This window comes from Apis cerana, linkage group LG1 (genome assembly GCF_029169275.1).
Source record: "Apis cerana isolate GH-2021 linkage group LG1, AcerK_1.0, whole genome shotgun sequence".
NCBI classification, from domain to species: Eukaryota; Metazoa; Arthropoda; class Insecta; order Hymenoptera; family Apidae; genus Apis; species Apis cerana.
In genome coordinates this window covers 6,685,722-6,713,281 of record NC_083852.1, presented here as the reverse complement: position 1 = coordinate 6,713,281, position 27,560 = coordinate 6,685,722, and the positions used below count along the sequence as shown (strand labels likewise).

General features: G+C 42.3%; 1 protein-coding gene and 1 long non-coding RNA gene across 26 annotated transcripts in view; one reads left to right on the top strand and one right to left on the bottom strand.

Annotated features, from left to right (window-relative positions):
* Positions 1 to 27,415, top strand: part of LOC107994843 (teneurin-m) — a 502,908-nt gene extending 475,493 nt beyond the window's left edge. For 11 of the 16 annotated variants that reach the window (XM_062081247.1, XM_062081197.1, XM_062081257.1 and 8 more), the window contains 15 exons: positions 1,017 to 1,199; positions 4,342 to 4,426; positions 5,665 to 5,828; positions 6,918 to 9,155; positions 10,116 to 10,405; positions 10,609 to 10,855; positions 11,103 to 11,477; positions 11,931 to 12,266; positions 12,521 to 12,728; positions 14,085 to 14,111; positions 15,477 to 15,693; positions 16,287 to 17,122; positions 17,227 to 19,532; positions 19,660 to 20,413; positions 20,640 to 27,415. In XM_062081247.1, the coding sequence (XP_061937231.1) occupies positions 1,017 to 1,199; positions 4,342 to 4,426; positions 5,665 to 5,828; positions 6,918 to 9,155; positions 10,116 to 10,405; positions 10,609 to 10,855; positions 11,103 to 11,477; positions 11,931 to 12,266; positions 12,521 to 12,728; positions 14,085 to 14,111; positions 15,477 to 15,693; positions 16,287 to 17,122; positions 17,227 to 19,532; positions 19,660 to 20,413; positions 20,640 to 22,128 (9,755 nt within the window). In that variant the 3' untranslated portion in view covers positions 22,129 to 27,415. The remainder of the gene's footprint in view (positions 1 to 1,016; positions 1,200 to 4,341; positions 4,427 to 5,664; positions 5,829 to 6,917; positions 9,156 to 10,115; positions 10,406 to 10,608; positions 10,856 to 11,102; positions 11,478 to 11,930; positions 12,267 to 12,520; positions 12,729 to 14,084; positions 14,112 to 15,476; positions 15,694 to 16,286; positions 17,123 to 17,226; positions 19,533 to 19,659; positions 20,414 to 20,639) is intronic. The other 5 variants (XM_062081213.1, XM_062081288.1, XM_062081226.1 and 2 more) reach the window with 5 other exon arrangements.
* On the bottom strand, positions 13,388 to 21,452 carry LOC133666900 (uncharacterized). Of its 10 annotated transcripts, none has more exons than XR_009831782.1 (7): positions 21,311 to 21,452; positions 19,401 to 19,550; positions 19,037 to 19,252; positions 18,523 to 18,964; positions 17,246 to 18,454; positions 16,489 to 17,131; positions 13,388 to 15,809 (listed from the first exon to the last, which is right to left on the bottom strand). It is a non-coding gene; the product is annotated as an uncharacterized LOC133666900 (long non-coding RNA). The 10 variants fall into 10 exon arrangements; XR_009831772.1 differs by having other exon boundaries at positions 18,523 to 18,806; XR_009831780.1 differs by having other exon boundaries at positions 16,489 to 16,903; positions 16,977 to 17,131; positions 17,246 to 19,252.
* Positions 27,416 to 27,560: the final 145 nt, after the last annotated feature.

Genomic DNA, 27,560 nt, shown 5'->3' with positions numbered 1-27,560 from the left:
TTCCCCTCCCCAACTTGAATCGAACCGTTCTTACGATGCCTTCGATAGCGTCGTAGTTGTCTTTCGAGATTGCTTTTTCGATCCGATCGATTTGATAGGGGTTGGAAACGAGGGAATTGGAAGGAATCGAAGTTTGGGGACCGGATTGAATTTCGAAGATTGTATTAAAAATTGTTCTGCGTTATTATTATTTACACCTTTGCAAAGGATCGAATTGGGAAGTTGAGATCGTCGAATAAAACTCCAAGTACTCTTCTTTCTATGCTGAGTTGAGAAAAGTGATTTGAATCTTGTGGTTCAAATACGATTGCAAAAATACTTCTCTTTTAAATTTTCTTCCCACGAATACAGTTTACTGTAAGCTAAGAAAAATCTTGGCTAAAATCGAATAATTCTTCGTGGATCGATAATATAAATCATCCAATACGATTGCCAAAATACTTTTCTTTTAAACTTTCTTTCCATGAATCTACTGGTTTAATAAAATGAGAAAAATAGTTTGATTATGATTACCTTGCACACGCTTTCAAACTTTCCTCCCATTCCAACGTGAGCAGTGCAATTTACAGACAATTTAAGACAAAGAAAAGCGATCTTGATTGCCAAAATACTTTTCTTTCCACGAATGCAATCTACTGGTTTAATAAAATAAGAAAAATAGTTTGATTATAGGCTATTTGTTGAACCGTGAATCTTATAAATAAAACCGAATCACGAAGATTCTTTACAAACCAATCGATGTAAATCTTAAATCAAAATCATCCAATATGATTACTTTGCACACGCTTTTAAATCTTGTTCTCGTTCCAACGCGAGAGAGAAATCTTGATCTTGATATAATTAACAAACCAATCGATGTAAATCATCAGAATAGCCGCCAAATTCCTCTATTTTCTTTGCGAATTTACTAAGAAAAATGATACAAGCTAAGTCTTACGGCCGAAATCATCCAACATGATTGCTCTCAAACTTTCTTCTCGTTCGAACGCGAGCTAAGTTTTGGATCTCGGTTGCAGGGTGTTTGTTGGACAATTCGGCGCCGCGGGGCCCGCCCGATGTGCCTCCGCGTAATCCTACAATGAGTCGCGTCAACGGAAGATTGCCAGGAAGTCACGCAGCCAGCGACCACGAGCGTGATCCCGACCTCCAGCCGTCCTGCCTCGTACGCACCTCATCCGGCGGCTTTTACAGTATACCAAGTGAGTATCCAAGGGGTGTTGTTCCATGGTGGAAAAGACGGTGCTCGAAAATTGTTTAATTCTGCTCCAATGCGTAAAAGATCGTCGTTGAATAATTGGACAGATCGGTCGGCATTGGAGAATCAAAAGACGCATAATGTTTCTTCTTCGTGAATTTTAAGATTCTCAATTCTCACGTTATTATTTACATTCCCTAAGAGGATCGATTTATCGAACTTATTTCATTTCGTTTAAGGAGGAAAAAACTCTTCGAACGAAGAATCCTTTGAACTCGAATTTCAAGATCGCGGCGTGTTAAACATGTGCAAACAGGGAGGAAATCGGCCACGATCCCCGTTCAAACATGAGAACCGGTGAGCAAAAAGCCGTGAAAGAGTGAGAGCCACTGTACATCAAACAAAGAATCCTTATCTGTCGTCCCCTCTCCGAATATTTGTCTCTCAAACACTTTTTAACCGATAGCGGAAAAAGTCTATCCCTCCTGGATCCTGGAAAATACGTCGATCGATTATTTACCAGCTGGACGAAACAAGGATACGGACAGCCGAGAGCGCTGTGACTTTCCACGAAAAGTGGAAAAGCGATTGTTGATTGTGCGTGGAACGATAACGCGTCTCATCGAGGATTCCCAATAAGGAAGGGCTTCTTAGGAAGAGGGAGAGAAAGTTGACTGACGTTTCTGACGAGGGTAGTAATCGGTGGTAACCAATCGGGTGCGATAATTTTCCAAAACCCCGATATCTTATCCGTCAAGGAGGACCGTTATGAGGCATTTTCGAAGAAAGATTTCCAAGAACAGTTCCAAAGTTTTCGTTTTGTTTACTGAAATTCTTTCGAAACGATTGATTTATCTTCTTATCGGAAATCTAAAAACATTTGAATATTCTAAGAAGTTGTTTCCTTTTTTACTCGCAGCATCGTTCTCGTTAAATGATAGAGAGAAACGTTGTCTCCTCTTCCAAAATTTTCCGATTTATCATCACTCAATGATTATTATCCCCGTAATAACCGTCCATCGAACCACCCTTCGAGGGTCTCGAGATGCTGAGAATTTTCCAGAAACGATAAAATGCCTGTCTCGGTTTTAAACAGCAGTTGAACGAAGTGGAGAGAGAGAGGGGGGGAGGAGAAGCATACACCGTGAAAGAAGGAGACGCTGTTGGAGAGTAACAGCGGGGGTATCGGTTGCGTGGGGAAAACAAAACGAAGCCGAAATCTCCAAGCTTCTTGACGTTTCTCGAGTACGCCGGATGGAAAAGCCACCGATACAAGAAGGAATTTTCTTTTTACCTCGAAAGGAGAAGACTGGAAAAAATTTTCCATGGACACTCTGTACTTTTAAACGCACCCTTGTTAATCTTGAAAAGCACGCGGCGTTTTCGAAAGCGTGGGACGGTTCGGGCCGGTGATTTATTACGACTCCTCTCGACTCGTTGACCCACACGGTTATGACACTGGCTGACGCTTATAACCGTCCAACAGAATAGCAAAGCGAAGTGAACCGGTGCCACTCGAGGCTAAGATCGATCCTCGCCACGCTCCTCCTTTTATTCCCCGGTGGCCCACCGTCGCCAATCTTCCACCGAAACGTCTTTTGTCGCTGCTAGCCTCCTTCAGGATCGACGGCTGTTCGCAAAATTTCTTCTCCTCCCTCCTGCTCAACGGTCTTCTGGTTGCACGCGAATCGAGAGATTAAGAAGTGTTTGAAATCGTGTCAATAATCATCCATTAAATTCTAAAGAATACTTTGAATTAAGTTTTCAAACTTAATTCAAATTGTGATCGAATATGAGAGATTCGAGGGAAAAAAGGAATTAATCTTCTTAGTCACGTCCCTTCCTTCGTAATTTTTAAATAACGAGTGAAAGAATCGTTCGCGTGATTCTACGATTCGCATACCTGGTGAACACGAAATCGGAGCGTGGGAAGACGTCCTGGCCCCACGCGGCTAATTGCAGGTGTTGCCGGGCCCGAAATAATCCGACGATTATGGCGTTTAGGCGGATATTTCCCTCCTTTTGCTTTTTTCCCCCCCTGTCCGTGATTATCGACCTAAACGCGTGGAAATATATCGTAAAAAGGGACGCGTTGCCTACGGTTAGGCGTGGCCAGAATCCCCTTTAATCACACGATGTGGTGATTTACTTTCACGCAATGGAAACAAATTTCTGAATTCACTTTCAGAAGAGAGAGTAGTTGATCAATTGGAGAAAAAAGAAACTTTGCTGAATGGTTCTTTGAGTTAAATTTTTGTGGAGATCCCCAAAAACGATCGAGTAATCTTGTAACCTGACTCGTGTAGTAAAATCTTGAATTTGGAAAAAAAGGGGAGGGAAGAATTGCAAATTTGCGATCACAGATGTCGCGACCGAGTTCTCAACGATCCTATTCACCGAGCGCACGTTAAAGAAAACGTGAGAGGAGAGGACGAGCATTTAGAGACAATCGTCAATCGTTTATATAATCGGTATTCATTATACAACGCCGTTTTCAATTGCCGAGGAAAGTCCAGGGATCGGCGAGAAACATCGATCGCGGTGTTTTTCCTTTCTTATGCACCTTCGATACTTGAAATTCAAACCGAAACCACGATGAATCATGTACTTATCGATTCAACGCGGGACCCGCTTCTTTTCCCTCCGCCTCTCCTGTATATCGACGGTGAAAAAGAAAAGGGCGCGTCGCGTCTGGCATCGCAAAACCGTTTCCATATCGCGAAACCGGGTAAAAAAGGGATAGAAGCGAAGGATGGACGCTCGTTTCCATTCGTTTTCCCTCTTAATTGTATCTTGGGCAATTGGAAAGCTGATAAAAACGGATAAGAAATGTTGGCTTGGTGAGTAATTATCGAAATGGCAGATTTATCGTTGATGCTTCGTGTTCGACTGGGAAGAAAGGAACGATTATCGCTATAGTTTGAGGATAAAACGAAAGGGAACATTCGACTCTTTTCTAACGTTGCGTCGCGGATAAATTATTCGTGTTAAGAGGATATTGCGCGGATACGCAACGTCTGAGCAAAGGGACGACGGTATAAAAGTGAGATTATGGAAAAAGTAGGGCACCGTCTCCCACGAGAAATTTCCTCGATCCGCACAACGTAACAAATTGTCTCTATCGTTGCCTCCCTCTATTTTCGCAGAGATACCGAAGAATGAGTACAACAACAAGAATCAGTCCACGGGGAATAGTCCGATAAAGGTCGAGCTGCAGAACAACATGGACAGGTAAGCCTATTTCATTTTTCCATACTCTTTCTCTCTCTCTCGAGTTTCTGTCTCAAAGAGAAGAAGGGGAAAGGAGATTAAAAAAAAAATTTTCGAGAACAACGACGAACGAATCATCTATTCAGACGGCGTCGCGCGATGAGTCAATGTTTGAAGGCCAAGGAACGGTTTCTGTGCAAAATCGTGCTCCTTTACGATTCTCCTCGTGGAAAATGTTGCGATCTCGTCGAGGATCGAAAAGTCTGATGGTGTTATTCTCACCCTGTATCATCGAGAAGAATTCTTCGGTTAATAAAGAGATTCGAAAAAGGGAAACGAAAAAAAAACACAAACTTCCGCTCTTCTTTTCCCGAGCCGACTTAATTCGTACCCCAAATATTTAGAATCGTTGCCTCGAATCGGTTAAGGAAGGAAGGGGGGAGAAAAAGCAGAGGGAAAGGAAGAATTGGCGCGATTTTCCACGAGGCAAGGAGAGGAAAGACCTCCGCGACGACGACGACGACGACGACGTCTGGCTTTCGTTTTCCATTATCGCGTGATGCAACGAAAGCAAACAGGCAGCCTCTCGCTGCTCGGCCCGTCCCGTTTAAATATTTTTGTTAGACGTTTCCGAGTTACTTGGAAGCGGCCGTTTCCACGTTCCACGTTCGCAGCATAAACATACTCGAGGGGCCGGGCGATGCTTTTGCGCGGAGAGCACGTGACGAGTACAAATATATTTGCCGCGTATCAAACGACGCGAACCGACGTTGCGCTCCCTTTGAAATCAACGTTCGCAGAGAGAGAGAGGGGGGAGAGCTCGCGCACCACTTTACCGGATACCCCTCCTCCTCCTCTCCCTTTAATCGTTGAAACAGAGGGAAATTCGGGTAATTTTGTATAATCGAGTTGGTAACGTGACTGGAAAGGGAAGACGCGAGAAAGAGATCCGACGTTGCATTTCCACGAGCCAAATTTTCCCGATTCGCGTTATGGAACGAGGTCGATGATCAAAGTGCCCTTCTCCTTACTCGAGCTTTTCCGTTCTCGAGGCTTGTTTGTTTTGTAATTGGATCCCACAACCGGTATCGTTTAATCTTATCGAAAAATCGCATTAAGATAAACGATCCGTCGTGTGTTTATATATATATGTATATGCTTATTTAAATTCTTTCGTATTTCGTTGTTCTCTGAACGATTAGGTAAAATTGATTGATCGATGACGTTAACGGAAAGTGAAATGGGAGATTGTTTTGCAGGGTACCTCTGCCGTACGGCCACGCGTCTTCGATGATCCCGATGAGGAGGCAAAGCATTCGTTGCCATTTCGTGAAAGGGGTCGATTGGTGCAGCTGGAAGTTGATCGCTATGATACTGCTTATGGTCTCGCTGTGCATAACGGCGGCCCTAGCCTACGTCGTGGGTAAGTCGTATTCGCCTCCTCTAATTTCGATAATAATTCATCGATTCGTGTACTTCGTGTCGACGATAATTTTAAATAATTTTAATGGATCAATTTTTTCCTTTTTTTTAACGCGCCAAACATCGAATTACTCCGTGTGGAAACGTTTTTATTATTATTTATGAAATGCCAAGTTTTTTAAAAAAAACGCTTTCAACGCGTTTCGATTACATTAACGCGGAATTATTGATAGAATTTCGAAAAAATTGATACCGTGGGGACAAGATCGGTTTTTAAATTATAAATGTATTATTATTTCTCTCGGATCATATACTTGCTTTCTCAAAGAAAAACACATTGGGTCACGAGATATCTCGTTTTTTTCCGCGCATCGAATGCAAAATCTATTCGTCCGATGAAAGAAGAACCAGATATCGTATCCGAAATTTTATTATTATTGCAAGAAAGCCTATAAAGCAATAAATCCTATAATTATACCTAAAATTATTATTTTAAATACTAACAATTTATAAACTAATAATATAAATTTATAAATTAATAATATTATTATTGATATAGAAATTGCCACAACTTTATCTTCTTTTAAATAAATAACATTTATCATTAAATATTTTCTCGTTAATACTAAAATTATTCGAAACGAATAAGAAACTGTAAAAATAGTACCAATAATTAAATTTACTACCGAAAGATAAATTATTTTTCTAATAAAAAAATATTCAATAATTAAATCTTTTGAATAATAACCTACTAAAAAAGGAAATCCACATAATCTTAAAATTGAAAAAATTAAAATTATTCTTTTTAATGGACAAATATAGTACATACCATAATAAATTCGAATATCTTGATTTCTATTCATACAATGTATACATCTTCCCACACACATAAATATTAATGATTTAAATATTGCATGAATAAATGTAAAAATACTAACTCAGTTGAACCAATTGATAACATTCTCATCATAAATCCCAATTGTCTTAAAGTTGAATAAGCAACAATTTTTTTTATATCCAATTCGAAATTAGCTACTAAACCTTATTAACTACTAGACCCAATATGAACCCCCCGTTTCTCTCGTTTCAGTCTCGAGCATAGTGAACCGCTCCTACCAGGGCACGAAAGCGTGCGCGGTACTGGTTAGCGAGAGCACGGACACGAAACCGTTGTCCTCGGACGGGAACAAGACCTCTTCGTCGGCGAGCGCCTCGTCCTCGCAGTCGAGCGGTCGAACACGGCAACAGGCATCCTCTGGAGGTAGTATGAAAGCATCGGCTAGCATGTTAGAGCACGCCCACCGTAAGCGTAGGGACACGTATAACAAGCATGCGTTGCACCAAACTGTCCCGTCCCGTGAGCAAGCCGACGAGCTTCCCTCGACCGGGGTGGCGGCGGGTGGCGAAGGGGCAGCCACGTCGCCGCGATCGCCCGAGGCGGAGCGATCGGCGCGGCTCACGGGCGATCGTCCACGTGGTGTGGTTGTTGTTGTGCATGATAAGGAGCATGCGGGACCGAACTCCTCCCCGCCGTCCTCGTCTCTCTCGTCGCCGCCTTCGTCCACCACGTATTCGTCGCTTCACGCGTATGTCTCTCGCTCCTCCGCACCTGACAACTACTACTCGCACGACCCTTCCTCCGCTACCCCCTCCTCTGTTAACCCCACCACCGATCGTTCTTCCTATTCTTCTTCTTCTTCTTCTTCTTCTTCTTCGTCCCCCGTTACGGACCAAGAGAGCCAACCACCGTCCGAGAATCCAGCCAACGATCTCGATTCCTCCTCGACTATCGACGAGAACCGCGTCGAAGGGACCATCGACTCGAGCACGAGCTACGTTCCACTACGAGCCACTACCACCGAAAGTGGCGTCCCTTCCGAAGTTGCGGAAGAGGAGGTGAACGAGTCTCGGGGCGAGGAGTCGACCACGGCGGAAGAGGACGATGGCACGATTAGCGAAAGCGTGGTAGAATCGAGGGTGGAAGTTGAGGGGATTTCCACCGAGCCCAACGTAAGTAGCGAGGATGTAGAACCCGCGCTGGTAGGCGAGCACGCAGTAGACGCAGCACCGCCTGGTTCGTCGAAATCTTTGGAGGAGGAGGAGGAGGAGGGAGGAGCGAGGGAGAGCGAGGCGGCGAGTGGCGGTAAGGGAAGTGGGCCCAGGAATTGTTCGAGTGATGTTTGTTCGGGAGTCGTGAAGGAGACGCGAGAACTCCCTCGGGAGGAGGACTCCTCGGCCGAGTCCGGTGACGTCGGCTGGCCGAGTCGCGTGAAAAGTTTCGAGAAATCGGAGGAGCTCCTCCAGCGGGACTATCCTTCCCCGATTTACAATTACAACGGCCAGGACGAGGTCGAGTTCGTGAAATTGAGTCACGGGAACGAGACAACGGCCAAGAAGGACGATCGGGGCCCGATTTCGCTCGACGACGAGGTGAAGACGAACGACGTGCCTCGCCGTTCCGTCGGCGACCTCCGCGTGATCACCAGGGAGGAGAGCGACGAGGAGTTTCTGCGCGAATTCGAGAGAAAGTTCCACGAGGAAACCGATTCCTCCGGGCGCGACGCCTCCGTCGAATCGAATTCCGCGGAGTCCCCACTCCCCCCGACCCACCAAGTGAAAATCATCGAGGTGCCGGTCGACCGGCGGCCCTCGGCACCCTCGTCCTCGCCGCACCGGGTGCTCGTCAACATCACGATCGCTTCCGGGGACTCGGCCTCGAGGCCGCTCTACGTGCTCTCCGTCTCGGTGCCCACGAGCGGCGACGGGCACGGAGCGGCCGAGGTGGGGGGAGAGGCGCGAGCGAGCGAAGAGACGCAACGCGCGGCGAAGCAGGAAGATCGCATGGCCAAGATCGCGAGTCCTGTGGAGGGAGGCGATGATCGATTGCCCCCACCACCGCAGCCGCCTTCGTCCCCACCGCCTCCTATATGGGCCGGCGGCGAGTGCGAGTGCTCTTGTCCGTGCATGGGCTCGTCGTCCGACGAGTGGGACAACGATTTTTCGCCCGTTGACGAGGCGCCGAGCCTCGAGGCTCGGGAAGAGCGAACGCGCAACACGAACGAATCCGTGGACGAGCTCGTGCGAACGGTGGCCGCCGACACGAGGCGGGAGGAAGCGAGGGAGGAGGGGAAGAGCTCGGTGAGTTTGGAGGAGGCGGTAAAGGGTGAGACGAGTAGCCAGCACGATTATTTCTCGGGCACCGAGGAGAATAGCAGTACCATTGACTGGACAACCTCGAATTACGAGACGAATTCAGAGTCGAGCGGCGTGTCGGGGTGTTCTGGGACAACACCCTTACCCCCAGAACCCACTATACTGATCCTGGAAGGTGAGGCCCCGTTTACGATTGTTTTTTTCAAACGCTCTTTTCTCTCTCTCTCTTTTAACACGCGCCTCGCTAGTTTCTCTCACTCGCCTATTATTATTGCTCGCTTATTATCAATCCCTCGCCGCTTTCTTTTCTCTATTTCTCAACACTTTTTCTTTTTATCGTTACCATTCCGATCTCACTGTTACGCTGATGCTAGCTTCTCTCTGTCTCTCTCTCTCTGTCTTCGCTTGAATAAAACAACACACGTAGCTATTCGCGAGGTATTTCTTACTTATCGCGCTCGAACTTGCCTGGCGTGTTTAAACGTTGATAACGGTTGTAGTGGTTATACGGTAGAAAAGTTTTGTGCAATATTGTAATATGGGTACTGGTGCATCGTGGTGTGTACGCAATACAAACCGAGGTATTTCTCTAATCGATTCTCTCGCACGAAATTGTTGCGAAAGTGAAGCAGAAGAAAAAGGGAAATTGGTATCACGCTGTAAATAAGGAGCGTGATGAAAATTCCCGTGTAAGAACCAATTTTGTTTCGGATATTTCTCTCATTTATTTATTTCTTCTTTCACGATTAAAAAACTGATTGGTTCTTGCGACGGAGGAGGATGTGAAATTGATTCGCCAGAATTCAACGATTAGAGTTTATTAGCCGATAATAGCGGGATAATAATAGGACTATATGATTCGAGATTCGCAAGCCTAGCCGAGTATAAAAAGCCATGCAGATTTTTTACAATATCTTTTAAGCTTTACATATAAGCAATAAATAATGATCAGTTTTCTGATGGACGATCGAGATATCTCTTTCCGAAATTTTGCCAATATTTTAATCGTTGCTGAAAAGAAAAAATTCTTTTTTTCAATACTCTTTTATTATTCGAATTTTCATCCGAAAACTGATTTCTCCGAAAGTGAAACGCACGGGTACACGGCTCACGCTCCCTGTCTAACGTTATCCAGGTGCGAGAACATTCCCAGCCAGATCTTTTCCACCCGACGGCACCACATTCGCCCAAGTGGGGCTGGGGCAGAAGCTGAGCAAAGAGATACCGCCTTACAGCTACTGGAACATGCAATTCTATCAGTCGGAAGCGGCGTACGTGCGGTTCGACTATAATATTCCTCGTGGAGCGAGCATCGGCGTCTACGCGAGAAGAAACGCGCTTCCTACGCACACGCAGTACGATCTCCTGGAAGTGTTGAGTGGTTTCAAGGCCAGAACCACAAGGGCGTCCCATGTTAGTGTCATTGTATGTGCCACTGCCCCGTTTTTATTTTTCTTTCTCTGTCCCAGAACATATAATGACATTGGATCTTGTAGTCGCTCCATTTTTCTATCACATGGACGATTGAAAAGTTGTTGCCAATTTTTTCTTTTCACTTTTCTCCCTTCGTCAACGCGCAGAGTGGCGAAAAGAGAGATTCGTTAAAGACTCGTTGATTTCTCGTCCAGCCGTCGATCAAGAAGGAAGTGACGCACTACATGGAGCCTGGCCACTGGTTCCTTTCGCTGTACAACGACGACGGGGATCCTCAGGAGGTGTCGTTCATAGCTATTATCGCGGAGGACATGACGCATAATTGCCCGAACGGTTGTAGCGGAAAGGGGGAATGTTTGCTCGGTCATTGCCAGTGCAACCCTGGTTTCGGTGGCGAAGATTGCAGCGAGAGCGTCTGCCCGGTCCTCTGCAGCCAGCGTGGTAAGCGAGAAATGATCTTCTGCGCAAAAGGAAGGAAGATATAAACGTTGCTAAATAAATGGAACGAAAATCGATTCCTCTTATTTTTCTAGAAATTGGGTTATCTATTGTAATCCCCTACTACGATTATATCATCCCTCGATATAGCGCCGATCGAAATAACTTCTCCAATGTATTTCTAACAACGTTTTCATCGATCACCTTATCGTCACCTTAACTTATTATTTCGTCCTGTTCGATTCGATAGGCGAGTACATAAACGGGGAGTGCCAGTGCAATCCTGGCTGGAAGGGGAAGGAATGTTCTCTGCGACACGACGAATGCGAAGTGCCTGATTGTAACGGACACGGGCATTGCACGAATGGAAAGTGCAATTGCGTGCGTGGCTACAAGGGGAAGTACTGCGAGGAAGTGGACTGCCCCCATCCGACTTGCTCCGGCCACGGTTTCTGCGCGGAGGGCACCTGCATTTGCAAGAAAGGGTGGAAAGGAGCGGATTGCAGCCAAATGGACAAGGAAGCGTTGCAGTGCCTGCCCGACTGTAGCGGGCACGGCAACTTTGATCTTGAGACTCAGACGTGCCTCTGCGAGCCCATGTGGTCTGGCGATGACTGCTCGAAAGGTAAAGAATATCAGAATCGCGCGTCTTAATTGCTCAAACTCTCGATCCCCTCGAGGATGAAACACGGATGAGAAGCAAACAGCGTTCGAGGAATTTTTTATCTTAATATTCGCGAGTCCGATCGTTGCGGTATTCTCGTAGAAGGAATGTTGATTAGTAATGTTAAAGAAAGAAGCTATTATGATTTTCATCGGCGGATAATAAAGTAAATAATTCGTACAACATTTTACGAAAATTAATCGATTCTTGTGTTTCCAGGTATTACATCTATAAAATTATCTGTCCCGTTTTTTTCTTTTCCATGTTGACTAATTCCATTTTTGAAAAAAAGAAACCAACAAAGTGTCGTTGTCCCCTGGCTTCTTGTGTCGCTTGCGTGCACTAACGTTCCTCGAACAATACAATTCGCAGGAGGTTGAAATATAAATCGTAATTTCCCTTGCCGATTTGCAGAGTTATGCGATCTGGATTGCGGTCCCCACGGGCATTGCGTGGACAACGCTTGCGACTGTTTGCCCGGATGGTCGGGCGAGCTGTGCAATTTGAAGCAATGCGATCCACGATGCAACGAACACGGCCAATGTAAGAACGGTACTTGCTTGTGCGTGACCGGTTGGAACGGAAAACACTGCACCATGGAAGGTTGCCCAAATTCCTGTTCCGGGCACGGACAGTGCAGAGTCAGCAACGATGGCCAGTGGGAGTGCAGGTGTTACGACGGTTGGGACGGCAAAGATTGCAACGTGCTCCTCGAACAGAACTGCAACGACGGGAGAGACAACGACAAAGGTATAAAGAGGATTTGTAATTTTGTCACTTTAGCTTTGAATGATTTTAAAAAGATGAAGATTACTTATAAGTAAATTACCGTAAATGCGTTTCATTTTCTTGTTAATTTACAAATACTTTAACGATGGTCAGCCATTCGGATCATCGAGCTCATAACAAAGAAACGAAGAATCCAAGATTTTATTGACATTGATTCGAACTATATATATGTATATCAACGAGCTTTTCTAATTGCATCATAATGTACTTTCCAGACGGTCTCATCGATTGCGCGGATCCGGAATGTTGCTCGAATCATATATGCCGTAGCAGCCAGCTTTGCGTGTCGGCACCGAAGCCGATCGATATACTTCTGCGAAAGCAGCCGCCGGCCATCACCGCCTCCTTCTTCGAGAGGATGAAATTTTTAATCGACGAGGGCAGCCTGCAGAACTACGCTCGCCAGGAGACCTTCAACGAGAGGTGAGTTAAACGATTGCCAGCGCGTCTCGTTGTTGGCTCTCTCCTTCGTCCACCGCGTCTAGCGTTATTATTAAATTACGACTCTAATTACGACGTTATAATCGCACCAATTGCGTTTACAACATTATCCGTGGAAAAACGTAACGCATAATTTTCGTCGACTTGAACGTGTCCGTGTCCGTCCATCCGTCCGTCCGTCCGTCCGTCGTTCGTCCCGACTTTCATGTTTCGTGCAATTTTTTCCTTTTTCACGTGTGTTCAAATCGAACACATGGAAACTCGGCATAACACGATAAAATGTACATTTTATACGAAGAGCTTGATGAAAAAATAAGCAATACAAGTTCACGTTGTTTTTTTTTTTTTTTTAAACGCAAAGTTGAAAGTCGTTCTTTCCTCCAAACTCTTCGTGTACGTATGTCAATGTGAGCAATGTTTTACAACAAACAGGCGTATACGTCTAAGAGAAGAATGCATGTCTTGCGGGGCGACTGAAGATTATTAAGGAGGAGTAAAAAGCGAAGAATAAATTGTATCTGTTTTCGCGAACGATCAATCACCTGAAACGGCTGGTGGCTGCTTAAAATATGAAAAGAAATCCTGGGTAACCTTTAGTAACCTTTAGCTGCCTCGAGCCAACAAGGCAAGACACATGCATCTTTATTTATTTATTTATTTTTTTTTTATATATATATTACACACGTTTATATTATATCATACAAGAAACACGAAGACGTATACATAGATATATATATGATATATTCTCTGCGTTGTTGTGACCCGTGTCAAATCACATCCCAAAAGTTTTATACATATGTTTGTACGTACGTGTGCGCGAGCGTGTGCCCTGCACTGAAATCCCCCCCTTCTCAATCTTTCTATATCTCACTCATCATTCTATTACATCTCTTCCATCCCGTCTTTTATCGCTATTTTCTCTCAATCATCGTCGAACCGATCGATCGTACGATCGACTCCATTTACGCATTACATACCTCTTTCTCTCTCACGTGTCCGTCCGAGTGGAGCTTGCGTGAATGTGTGACTCCATGTTCGAGCCTCGAGCTTTTTCGATCAAAGAGGGGATAATTATCGATTCCTAAGAATTTTTATCTAAGTTTCTCTCGAAGATATCCTTCTTTTATAATCTTCCATCCTTCGAAATCTACACTCGCAATTTACCTATTCTCATCCTTTTAATAATATTATCCCGAGCTAATCGAATTGTTTACTAATCTATCTCCTTTCTCCATTCTTTAACTTTCTTCTCTTCTTCTATCTCTCTTCCATCTAATTTTTGCCTTTAATCGCATCATTTTTTAACTCGGCTCTGTTTTATCCGTGCTGCCCGTTCAGTATGTTCTGGAATCACTTCAACACAAGGTAAGAAAGCCATTTCGTCGATCAAGAGAGAAAAGAGTAAAGAAAAAAAAAAGTAAAAGAAAGAGGAAAAAAGAAAAGAGTAAAAAATAAAAAAGTAAAAAAAAAAAAAAAGTGGTTGAATATCTGCTGATATGCTGTTTGACGATATTTTCGTGCATTTGGTATCGTGTGTAACACATAACTACGTAATATATACTATTTCCTGCATCCGAATGAGGTCGCACGCGCGCTTTCAATTCGATCTCGAGTTACGAGGGTTTTCACGATTTGCCGACACTTAATCGTTACGATCGACAGCTGTCGACAAGCGAGGAAGAATCTCTTTTTCTCGAATGTGTTGCGGCGTGGCGTGCGATTGATCACAGAAAATTAAGAAAAGAAAAAAAAAAAGAAAGAGAAAAAAAAAAAAAGAAAGCTCACAACACCAACCCTCTTGTCTCCTTCTCATCAGTGTTCGAATCTCTTTCTCGTTGCATGGTTTGGTTACCTTATTATTCCTACGTTGTCTTTCGTGCCTTTTAAGTTAAGCTTCTGACTTTGTGTTATTCGTGTTATATGTGTATGTGTATATATATGTATTTACTGTCAACCCGACCTCGACCAATGCTTCTTCAGTGCCAATGAGGGAGGACTTTTTCTCACAAGTTAATTTCTCTCGATGGAGAAAATGAAAAAAATTCATATATATATATATATTTAGTTCTCGTTATTCGTTTTCCTCGAGACAGTAGTGAATTTTTAATGTAAATTAAATTATGAATTTATCTTGGGATCTAATATACAAACGAATTTGTTGAAAACAAAATTCAGAATTTTGAAACGGCACTGATTATTACACATGAGATAAAAGAGGGGGGGAAAAATAAACAATAAACACTTTCAGATTATTAACTAACCACCTCTTTAGCACTGAAGAGGAACGTTGACAGAAGACAGAAATCGCGTTGACTGAATTATCCCGCGTATTCGAGTTTGTTTCTGATATATAATTATACTACGCACGGAATACCAATTACAAGAACGAAGAGGTACAGATAGAAGAAGTACAAATAGATTTATCATAAAAAAAAGAAACGTACTAGAATTTACAAAATATTTATCGTATTGTAAAGTTAATCCAATTTCGCGTTACAACAAGTAACAGTACATCTTCGTTCCCAGAAATAATTATTACTTAAGAACACTGCAAGACGAAATACGAACGAAGTATACACAGTAATACCATCGTAGATTGAGATTAGATTAGACAGTAACAGTTGCTTTGTTGTTAGTGTGCCACGGTGCACAGTGGAAAAAAGTAATCACGTTAGTTGACGCGACCGACTTGACAGCCATTGGATCGTTAACGTTATTGTTTCCTGACAGCCGATCGGCCGTTGTCCGTGGTCGCGTTGTCACGCATCTTGGCACCGGTCTGATGGGGGTGCGAGTCAGTACCAGCACACCCCTGGAAGGCTTCACTCTGACGAGAGACGACGGCTGGTTCGATCTCCTAGTGAACGGTGGTGGTGCGGTCACTCTCCAGTTCGGCAGGTCGCCCTTCAAGCCGCAGAGCCACATAGTTTTCGTCCCATGGAACGAGGTATAGACGTGTTCCATAATTAATTTAATTATGGATGATATTGTGATATTGCGAGTCAAATGGAAAAGAAGAAGGATGATCAAAGTATTTCTCCTCGATGAATTCGAATTTGATACCTGGAACAGAGTAATATTTATTTAAATATATAATATTATCGCGTATTACATATTGAGTGATATTTATAATTTTGCATTTCTGATAATTGCAGAAAATAAAAATGTCTGAAACTAATCGTTATCCTTCTCATTTGTACGAGTATAATATGGAAATGAATTTATAAATAAGTAAATTTAAAAATACTTGTATAATCAATCGCACCTGTACTCGTGGGAGGAAACGATTTATACGCACGCGATTTATATACGTTCGAGATAAAGATTATTTCCAAGCTTAGAATTATTTCTCAACTACTAAAAATAACTAGCAATTTACGTATAAATACTTTGATGTCCTTCGTCCGCTATATTCGACGTAAGTGAATCGACCGTGACATTAAAAACTTATATAAAACGAGAATTTATGTACTCTTGGAAAGAATAATCTTTAACGAGCAATCTCTAACATAAACATTATTATCTCTTTCATTCTCGAAGGTTGTAATTATCGACAAAATCGTGATGAGCACCGCCGAAGAAAAGCAACCTAGCCACGTTCCACACGCGTGCGCGGCTCACGATTACGATCTGATGAAGCCAGTGGTTCTGGCTACGTGGAAGCACGGCTTCCAAGGTGCCTGTCCCGACAAGAGCGCCATTTTGGCCGAGTCCCAAGTCATACAAGAAAGCCTGCAAATACCTGGCACAGGATTGAATCTTGTTTACCACAGCTCCAGAGCAGCCGGCTATCTATCCACGATACAATTGCAATTGACGCCGGAAGTGATACCGCCGACTCTAAATCTAATCCATTTGAGAATTACAATCGAGGGCATCCTGTTCGAGAAAACGTTCGAGGCGGATCCAGTGATAAAATTCACTTATGCGTGGAATCGGTTGAACGTGTATAGGCAACGCGTGTACGGTGTCACCACGGCCATGGTGAAAGTGGGGTACGAGTACAACGACTGCAAAGACATCATCTGGGACGTGCAGACGACGAAACTTAGCGGTCACGATATGTCCATTTCCGAAGTTGGCGGGTGGAATTTGGATATTCATCATAGATACAATTTCCACGAGGGTATATTGCAAAAAGGAGACGGTTCGAATATCTATCTGAAACAGAAACCCAGGGTTATTCTGACGACTATGGGAGATGGACACCAGAGGCCATTGGATTGTTACGATTGCGATGGGCAAGCTTCCAAACAGCGGCTTCTTGCGCCCGTTGCTCTCGCCACTGCTCCAGATGGTTCCATTTTTGTCGGTGATTTCAATCTTGTGAGAAAGATCCTCGTCGATGGAACCGTTAGGACCGTTGTCAGGCTCAAGTAAGCTTCCTGTCGAATGTTAACGTATTTTCATGAAAATTTTGCACGCTTCGAATAATCCAAGTATCGTTTCATTCTCATCAAATCAATATTTTCCCTTTCAGCGCAACGAGAGTCTCTTACCGTTATCACATAGCTCTCAGTCCATTGGACGGTTCCCTCTACATTTCCGACCCGGAATCCCATCAAATTATCCGAGTCCGCGATACCAACGATTACTCCGACCCTGACCACAACTGGGAAACGGTAGTTGGATCTGGAGAACGCTGTCTTCCTGGCGACGAAGCCCATTGCGGAGACGGTGCCCTGGCCAGAGACGCCAAACTGGCCTATCCCAAGGGGGTAGCTGTATCCGCCGACAACGTACTGTATTTCGCGGACGGAACCAACATCAGAATGGTCGACAGGGATGGTATCATCACCACCGTGATCGGCAATCACATGCACAAGTCGCATTGGAAACCCATCCCTTGCGAGGGCACCCTGAACGTGGAAGAAGTCCACCTTCGTTGGCCTACGGAATTAGCGATCAACCCTCTGGACAACTCGTTGCACATGATCGACGATCACATGGTACTTCAACTGGCTCCAGACGGCCGCGTCAAAGTTGTTGCCGGGCGTCCGCTACACTGTGCGTCCCCGTCTTCCTCGTTCGACACGGAACTCGCGACACATGCGACTCTGGTGATGCCTCAGAGTATCGCGTTCGGCCCGTCTGGAAATCTGTACATCGCGGAAAGCGATTCGCAAAGAATCAACCGCGTGAGAGTGATCGGCACAGACGGCAAGATCTCGCCGTACGCAGGGGCAGAATCGAAGTGCAATTGCCTGGAGCGTGGCTGCGATTGTTTCGAAGCTGATCACTATCTCGCATCTACCTCCAAATTCAACACGATATCCGCAGTAGCCGTATCCCCTGACGGTGTTGTTCATATTGGTGACCAGGCGAACTACAGGATCCGATCTGTGATGGCGAGCATTCCTGACGCCAGCGGTGCAAGGGAGTATGAAATTTACTCGCCTGACACCCAAGAGATTTACGTGTTCAACAGATTCGGCCAACACGTGGCTACCAAAAACATTCTCACCGGTGAGGCTGTTTATCAGTTCACCTACAATGTCAATACCAGCAATGGAAAGCTCAGCACGGTGACGGATGCGGCTGGTAACAAAGTGTTCTTGTTAAGAGATTACAGCAGCCAAGTGAATTCCATCGAGAATACGAAAGGGCAGAAGTGCAGGCTTAGGATGTCCAGGATGAAAATGTTGCACGAGCTAAGCACCCCGGATAATTATAACGTCACGTTCGATTATCATGGGCCGACCGGTTTGCTGAAAACCAAATTGGATAGTACAGGCAGAAGTTACGTCTATAATTATGATGAATTTGGCAGGCTTACTACCGCGGTAACTCCAACAGGAAAGGTGATCAGTTTGACCTTTGATCTGAGTTTGAAAGGTGCAGTGGTGAAGGTAGGGCAGAATAATAGAAAACCCATCTCGATGCTGATCAAGGGATCTTCCGTCGTGACGAAAATTGGGGAGGCTGAACAGAGAACGACGGTGCTTCCTGATGGTTCCGTGGGTCAGGTCACTCCGTGGGCTCATACAGTCAGCACCGACACCTTGCCGTATTCCGTGCTGGCCGAAATCGAGCCGCTATTGGGCGAGAGCTATCCGGTACCTGCTAAACAGAAAACGGAGATCGCTGGAGATTTGGCAAATAGATTCGAGTGGCGATACTTCCTGCGGAAGCTTCAAGGTAACAAGAATAGAGGTAATTCCAAGTCCGTGGCTCAAGTTGGTAGAAAGCTTCGCGTCAATGGAGATGTTCTACTATCTCTGGAATACGATAGGGAGACTAATAGCGTGGCCGTGTTCATGGAGGACATAGAGTTTCTAAATGTCACTTACGATAAAACGGCAAGACCGGTTAAATGGGGACCGAGAAATGGTATCTTCTCCGGTGTGGAACTCGAGTACGATCGGTTTAGTAGATTGACCAGTTGGACTTGGGGAGACATCAGCGAGACCTATGGTTTCGACAGGGCTGGAAGATTGTACGAAATCAAATACAGCGATGGCACATCGATGGTGTACGCATTCAAGGATATGTTCAGTAGTCTTCCCCTGAAAGTAACCACGCCAAGAGGAAGCGATTATTTATTGCAATACGACGAAGCCGGGGCATTGCAATCGTTAACTACTCCGCGAGGTCACATTCACGCCTTCTCGTTACAAACCTCTTTAGGATTCTACAAATATCAATATTACTCACCAATGAACAGGCATCCGTACGAAATTTTATACAACGACGATGGACAGATTTTAGCGAAGGTGTATCCTCATCAAAGCGGCAAGGTTGCTTACGTTTATGATCATACCGGAAAACTGGAGACCACTCTTGCTGGTAAGTGGTGTCGATTATCTAAAATAATTTGTATATTTTTTTTTTTATAATTTTTATCTATAAAACATAGATAGTGTAGAAAATTTATAGAATTTCGTTAAGTTTAATTTAATTTATATTTGTACAGGACTATCTTCGATACACTACACCTATCAAGAAACCACAAGTCTAGTCCACAGCATCGATATCAATGAACCAAATTTCGAAATGCGTATTGAATATAAATATCATGCAGGAATCGTCAAAGATGAGAAGATTAAATTCGGTAGTAAGAGTGGTTTGGATAACGCGCGTTACCGCTACCAATACGATGGAAACGCTCGAATATCGGGTATCGAGGTTGATATCAATGGCAAACAGCTTCCTCAATTGCGATTAAAGTACAATCAAAACCTCGGAATATTGGAAGGCGTGGGAGATCTCAGAATATACAGAAATCTGTTCAACAGATCCGTAATGCAAGATAGTAGCAAGCAATTCTTCACTGTAACTGATTACGACGAACATGGCCGCGTTAAGGCAGTTTTAATGAACATTCGATCGTTGGACGTGTTCCGTATGGAACTTGAATATGATAATCGAAATCGTATAAAGATGAGAAAACTCTCTATTGGAAAAGATGCCATGGAAAAGAAGGAATGGACCAAGATGGAAAAGATAACGTACAACGCTGATGGACATGTGCTGGAAGTAGCGGATACGGAAAATAATTGGCAATACGCGTATGACGAAAATGGTAACGTGATAGGTGTCACGGAACATAATGAAAAAATCGCATTGGGATATGATAGCGGGGATCGTGTTGTTCAATATGGCGATGTCGAATTTAATTCTTACGATGGACGGGGCTTCGTCGTTATTCGAGGAGAGCACAAATACAGGTTTGTTCAAGAATTATTTACTTTTAAGCGAGGATAATTATCTTTCGATATGTTTCGTATTCAAAAAAGGAAAGGCTAATTCATAAAAAAAAATATTATCACGAATGTATTGAAAATTTCATTTTTCCTAACATTTAAATTGTCATATTAATGATCAATGTGACGTGTATCTAATAATTATTGTTTTGTCTTTAAAATAATCAAAATTATTATATTTTTTGTACAGATACAACTCACGTGGCCAATTGATTCACGCATCAGAGCACAAGAAATTCCAGATATGGTATTTCTATGATGATCGTGGTCGATTAGTAGCTTGGAATGATGATCGCGAAAATATTACGCAATTTTTCTACGCGAACCCGAAGACGCCGGATCTGATCACGCACATTCACTTCCCGAAATCCTCGAAAACATTCCGGTTCCTCTACGATTCCCGCAATTTCCTCATGACAGTAGAAACGTCCGAGCAAAGGTTCTATGTGGCAACTGATCAAAATGGCTCCCCTCTGGCGCTGTTCGACACTAATGGAAATCTGATCAAGGAAATGAGACGTACACCATTTGGAAAGATAATCAAAGATACCAATCCAGATTTCTATCTTCCTATCGATTTCCACGGTGGTCTTCTCGATCCGAATACAAAATTAGTCTACTTAAATAAAAGACTATACGATCCGACCGTTGGACAATGGATGACACCTGCGTGGGAACAAATGGCAAACGAGCTCACCACTCCAACGGACATTTTCATCTATCGTTTCCGTAACAACGATCCCATCAATTTTAAACAAAACGTCGAATACATGACCGATTTAAGTAGCTGGTTGAAACTTTATGGCTACGATATTTCCGCCATGTTAGGTTCCGAATACATGAAACAAATGGTGTACCAACCTAGTGCTATAGTCACGTCGCCACAATTGACACCAGACTTTGGTGTTATGTCAGGTTTACAGTGCATCGTCAATCGTGTACACGAAAAATTTTCCGATTTAGGATTCGTCCCCAAACCGTTACTCAAATTAGAACCAAAGACGAGAAACCTTCTTCCTCGTGTAGCCCATCGTCGTGCTGTATTTGGAGAAGGCATACTGGTGTCTCGCGTCGGTGGACGAGCACTCGTTAGTGTTGTAGATGGAGTGAATAGTGTCGTCCAGGATGTAGTGACATCTGTGTTCAACAATTCGTATTTCCTGCCGTTGCATTTTAGCGTCCATGACCAGGATGTGTTCTATTTTGTAAAGGACAACGCGTTGAAGATTCGTGACGATATGGAAGAACTTCGTCGTCTGGGTGGAATGTTCAACGTTTCTACTCATGAAACCACGGAACATGGCTCTGGTACTTGGAAAGAATTGAGGTTACACAATCCGGACGCCGCTGTCGTGATTAAATATGGAGCGGATCCTGAACAAGAGAGGCATAGGATATTGAAACACGCTCACAAAAGAGCAGTGGAAAGAGCCTGGGAGATTGAGAAGCAGCTCGTAATGGCTGGTTTCCAAGGTAGAGGTGATTGGTCGAAAGAGGAAAAGGATGAACTAATTAGCCGAGGTACGGTAAGCGGTTACGAGGGTGTCGATATTCACAGTGTACACAGATATCCACAATTAGCCGACGATCCTGGTAACGTAGCGTTCACCAGAGATACAAAAAGAAAACGACGGAAGAGTGGGAACAGGCGTAATAGGATTCACAGGCATGACTCGTGATTCGAGGATGTGACGCGGGATCGTAACGCTATTTGGGACTTGATTCATGCACCTACGTGAATCGCGCCGCGGACAAACATACCGAAAGAACAATGAAGAGAGACAAGACTAACGTTCGTTCCATCGAGCCGATTATAAAAAGAAAAAAAAGAAAAGGTTCGTCGAGATAGCGTATACGTGCCGTCTAACCTCTTTTCTCCCCGATCGTTCTCTCTGTTCTCTTACCGCACTCGTGATCAAGATGGTGGACAAGAATGAAAATAATAGAAATGTATTCTTTCGATCAACCGCTTGAGAATCATGTGGTGATGCTGTCCGTTTTTTTTTTATGTTTGTGTGTAGCAAATCCCGCTCGGTGTGCCATAATAGCGTTGCTTGTGATTCAATCGTGTTTATAATTGTTTTTTTTATCGACAGCACGATCGAAGATGTTTGTTCGGCGACAGTATATATATATGTATATATATATATATATATGTATATACGTTCGTGGGAAAATCGTGGTCCGTCAAGAAGATTGAGCTAGTCACGAGAAAAAAAAAAAAGAAAAAGAAAAAGCTTGTTATGTGGTGATTAGTTTATATTCATAATCAAAGAAAATGATACTTATTCGCAATTGACGACGTGTTAAGACATTGAAGTAAGTGCATGAACGTTCAAGGTGCCGTCCGTGAATAATGAAATTCGAGATAAAAAAGAAAGAACATAGGAAATAAAGAGGAAGAAAATAGAGGGCGAGTGCGTGAAAGAGAGAGGAGAGAAGATACTCCTGTTCTTTCAGAGTGATCGATCGATCCGGAGGTATGGTGTATTCATGCAACAGGGTCTAATGAGACGTGCACGTAGGCACGAACGGGACGCTTCGACCCCGACGTATCCGGGGCGTTTTCGTTCTTATAGAAAGGGATTATATTTATGCAGACTATGATACTTTCGCGATATCGCCTATAAATCGTCGCGGAACATGCGAACGAACGAAACAAGATGATTAATGCAAAAGAAACAAAAAAAAAGATACGTCGACACAAATATACAGCAGATATTTTTAACATGACGCAAGTGGTGTGCTAGTGCGAGATGTGCGATTGTAAATATAGCTACTATCGTAATGTGTAGATAATATATAATATATATATACATGTACATTTATGTACATGTATATATGTATATATATATATATATATATACGATTAAACCGGTAAACTTAAGTGGAAACTGTCGATAATGCTTTTATATATGTATACTACATGACACACGATTCGCGAAATGAACGCGCGCGTGTGTATGTACTGAACACGCGACATACACACGGAAGATATACACACATATACGAACAACACGCGAGACACCTATACTCACTATATATAGAAAAAGATATAGGCGAATTGATCAAGCAGTACATTTTTTTCTTTTTTAAGAAAATTTGGAATATGGTAATTTTTCTTTAAGAAGAAAAAGATAAAAATATATCGAATTGAAATTGGATTAATAGATTTATATATGCGATCCACGCAATGGAACGCAAAAGAAGATTACGTATCCGTAAAACATCCGCCTGGAAGGATCGGTAAGAAAAAAAAAAAATAAATAATCACATCCGATTTTTTTAGATCGAAAAAATAAAATTGGAACTATCGATTATATTATCGTTAAAATTGAGGGGGAAAACGTGTAAATAGATTTGATAGATATGAAAACATTTACGTGTCATACTAAAGCTATAATAATTCGGCGTGGAATAATTCGTTACCGTGTATTTTATGCCTCGTGTCAGTACCTCGCGTGATCCTGGTAGCAATGACAACGTGATGTAACGGGACGAGCAATAGATGAGCAAAAAAAATGTCATGACGAAATCCGTCAAAATAATGTCCAGGTGGAATAATAATAATAATATAATAACGATAATAATAATAATAATAATAATAATAATAGTAATAGTAATAATAATAATAATAATAATAATAATAGTAATAATAATAATAATAACAATAATATTAATAATAATGATAACGATATAAGTAATAATAATAACATAATAATGATAGTAATAATGATATGATAATACTAATACTGGTAATAATAATAACTAATAAAAGAAATAATATTAATACGATATAATATAATATACTATTGTACGGAAATACCCCGCCTATCTTTCTACTAAAAATGAAAAATTATTTTTTGAATTGTGTCGTCAAAGATGTCCTATGTAACCGTGTGTCTGTGGGATCGTCCCGTGGAAATCAACCCTGCGCGCCTCATCGAGATATGAGAACCTCTTTAAGAAAAAAAAAAAAAATCTCCTCTCTATTATTAAGAGTATAAATTGAATTCATCGGTGTTTATCGGTATTGAGTAAATGAAGTAATTAAAGAGAAAAAAAAAGAAAATAAAAAAAAGGCGTATAAAAATTCAGAAGTCAAGCTCTATGGTTTTGGTACGAGACAAAATATAAAGGGAGGAGAGGAGAGAAAAAAAGAGAGTAACAAAAAAATTGACATAGAAAGTAAAGCTAAGAAACGAGAGAATGAGACGATGCGATATAATACGTACGTATAAATAAACGTAAAATAGAGAAATAGCGAGCCAACGTGCGAGCCACGTCGCTCAACCACGTTGTGTTCCAGGTAGTTGTACGGATGAATTTAAAGCAAAAAAAAAAAAAACATACATAATCATAATTAACAAAGTAAACGTACACTAGACGAGTTAAACGAGGGATTTTAGTAAAACGGTATTAAGACTTGTGTGCTAGGTGAACCTTAAACAATAAATGAAAAAAAAAAATTGATAAAAAAGCCGCTGTACATATCCGTTGTGTATAGCCAGTGTGTCGCAAACCCACGCAAGTATAGTAGATTCGCGTCCACGTTCTAAGAACAATGCATTTTTCTACGAAGTAACGGAAAGTGATGGTTAAACGACGTGCGTTTTCGAATTTATAAAACGATTCTTTTGTTGATCGGTTAACGATCGATCGTCATGTCCGAAACATTTTCAACGAACAGCTTTTGTTCCCATTTCGTTTTTCGAAATGCGGCGACAACTCCATTTCCATTCGAATTGCCTCCGCTTTCGTACGTCGATAGATCGTTATCGCGATCTTTTTTTCATTCTCGAATCCGATTGATGGGACAAAGCCCGGGGTAACACGAGGCATATCAGTCTGTGATCCACTGTTTTTCGATATTTCCTCGATACACAAAATCTTATATATCGTAACTTTAACACGATATTTTTACATTCATTCCTACTTTTCGAAGTCATTTAGCATTGAGCCGATAAGCAACTCCGGGCTTGACTCTCACCGCGCATTACGATCAACGTCAGGTCTCTTTTGTGACAAAAATTCTCTTCATTTTTTTCATCATTTTTCATTATACATTTTGACGATCGTTTCGACCTCTCGAAAATATCGTACGATATTTAAAGAGAGACATGTATTCATAAATGACGCTTGTCTGATTTGTCCGTTAACTCGCCGTTACCTGTCATTCGCAATGTAATAGCGTTTTAGATACTCGGCATGCAATCCAAATGGTTTGTGTAAGCTCTCGAAATCATGAGGGAGCCGACAGATACCACGAAAGGGAAAAAGACACGTTTCTATGTGTATTCGTTTATGCGCGAAATAATAGGGGAAAGAGAATAAGAGAAAGAAAAAACGGAAATATGATACGTTTAAAAAGGTCCTGCGTACTCGAGTTAACTTTACGCTTAGCGCATGGTCACCTTCGAGCGAAACAGCACCGTGAGAATTATGCTTCTAGAAAATAGCAACGTTGATTTTTCAAATATTATATATCGTATAACTTATATTGTATAATTGCAAAATTTGCCCCGAACTCGAGAATTGTTTCAATTCGATTCGATTTTATCCGTCTATCGTTGAATGAAAATCTTCCCAATTTTTACAGAGAGATCGCAAAATTCTCGCGGAAGCTTTATCCCAAGTGGCAAAGTGCGAAATTAATTGTTACGCTCGACACGAATCTTCGCCGTCGACGGGAAACCGTCCGCTGTGACTCGGTTGGAAGGCGAACCGCGATCGGCACGCGACTAAAAGAAAGCAATACTTCGTAACTATCGTGTATGTCTAAAAGAAAAAAGATCTAATGTGACTGATGAGAGAAAGAGAGGGAGAGATAGAAGCGAGCGAGAAAGTGTGTAAGGTGAGAAGCGTTCGTGTGACGAATGAGTGAGTGAGAAAGAATGAGCGAGAGCTATTCTATAGTAAATTAATATATAAACCGAGTTATGTTAAACGATAGCTGAAGGGAAATTCGTGCGCGTTTTTATAGTTTCTTTTTATTCTTTTCATTTTTAGCGAACGAATTCTTTCTCTCGAAGATTTCGTGTCGCCAAGAGGAAATATTTGTTCGTGATCGGTGTCTCGTTGTGTTTTTCCTCTTTTTTTCCACGTGACACGTAGAAACAATGATCTGATTTTTACGTGTCTTCTTGTACATATGCATGTATGAAACTGCACATGTTTGATAGAACAATTCGATATGTTTTATATATAAATATATATATATATATATTTTTCTTTTTTAATTTGACATTATCGATTACTGTGAAGGAATCGGCTCGGCTAGCGTGTTTCCATAAAATGGTAATCGAAATGACGATGCTTTTTCTATTGCTCATGACGAAATCAGCGAATCAAGCGAATCGGACATACGCGACATCGATATTGACGATTTTTTTAAAATCTCCGTAAATTATTAACGCAGCGATAATTTTTTACACGAAAAGGCACATCATCCACGAAAAAAAAAACAATCAATTTCGAATAATAGTGCCCTTTATACGTACTTTCGTATCTGAGAACGATTGATTTAGAAACGATATGAAAAAAAAAAAAGAAAAAAAGAAAAAATAAATTAAAAGCAACAATGATTCCTTCCTTCATGATTCGTAATTGGCGAGCGCGAAATAAATAAATACAATTAGAAGGAAGGTTCCATGGGACGCCTTTTTATCGAGCCGCGTTTTACGGGCGCTGATTACAGTTTGTCAGTTTTTCTGTAATTTTTTCCGTTTTGTCCTTTCGTGAAGAATTGTACATATTAATTATTGCGATCATTATGTAAATATATCTCTTCGACAACACAAAAAAAATAAGAAAACACATACACAACACGCGTAGTCTGTCCGCGCGAGGTTTATTTTAAAGACTACATCATTATATAATGATTACCATGTAATGATATTTAATTGATAAGGTAACATATATTCTATACTCTTACACGCTAAGTACTCAATAAATATATCTATAAAATTTCCCCGTGTTTGTGATTGTCTGCCCTTTAACCCATCCTGTCGATCCCATCGTATTCGTGGCGTCTGAACCCATCAATAGCCAATTCTGTCAAAACCGATTGTTTCACATCCTGTGTCATCCATATTGTTTTTTCTTTTTTTTT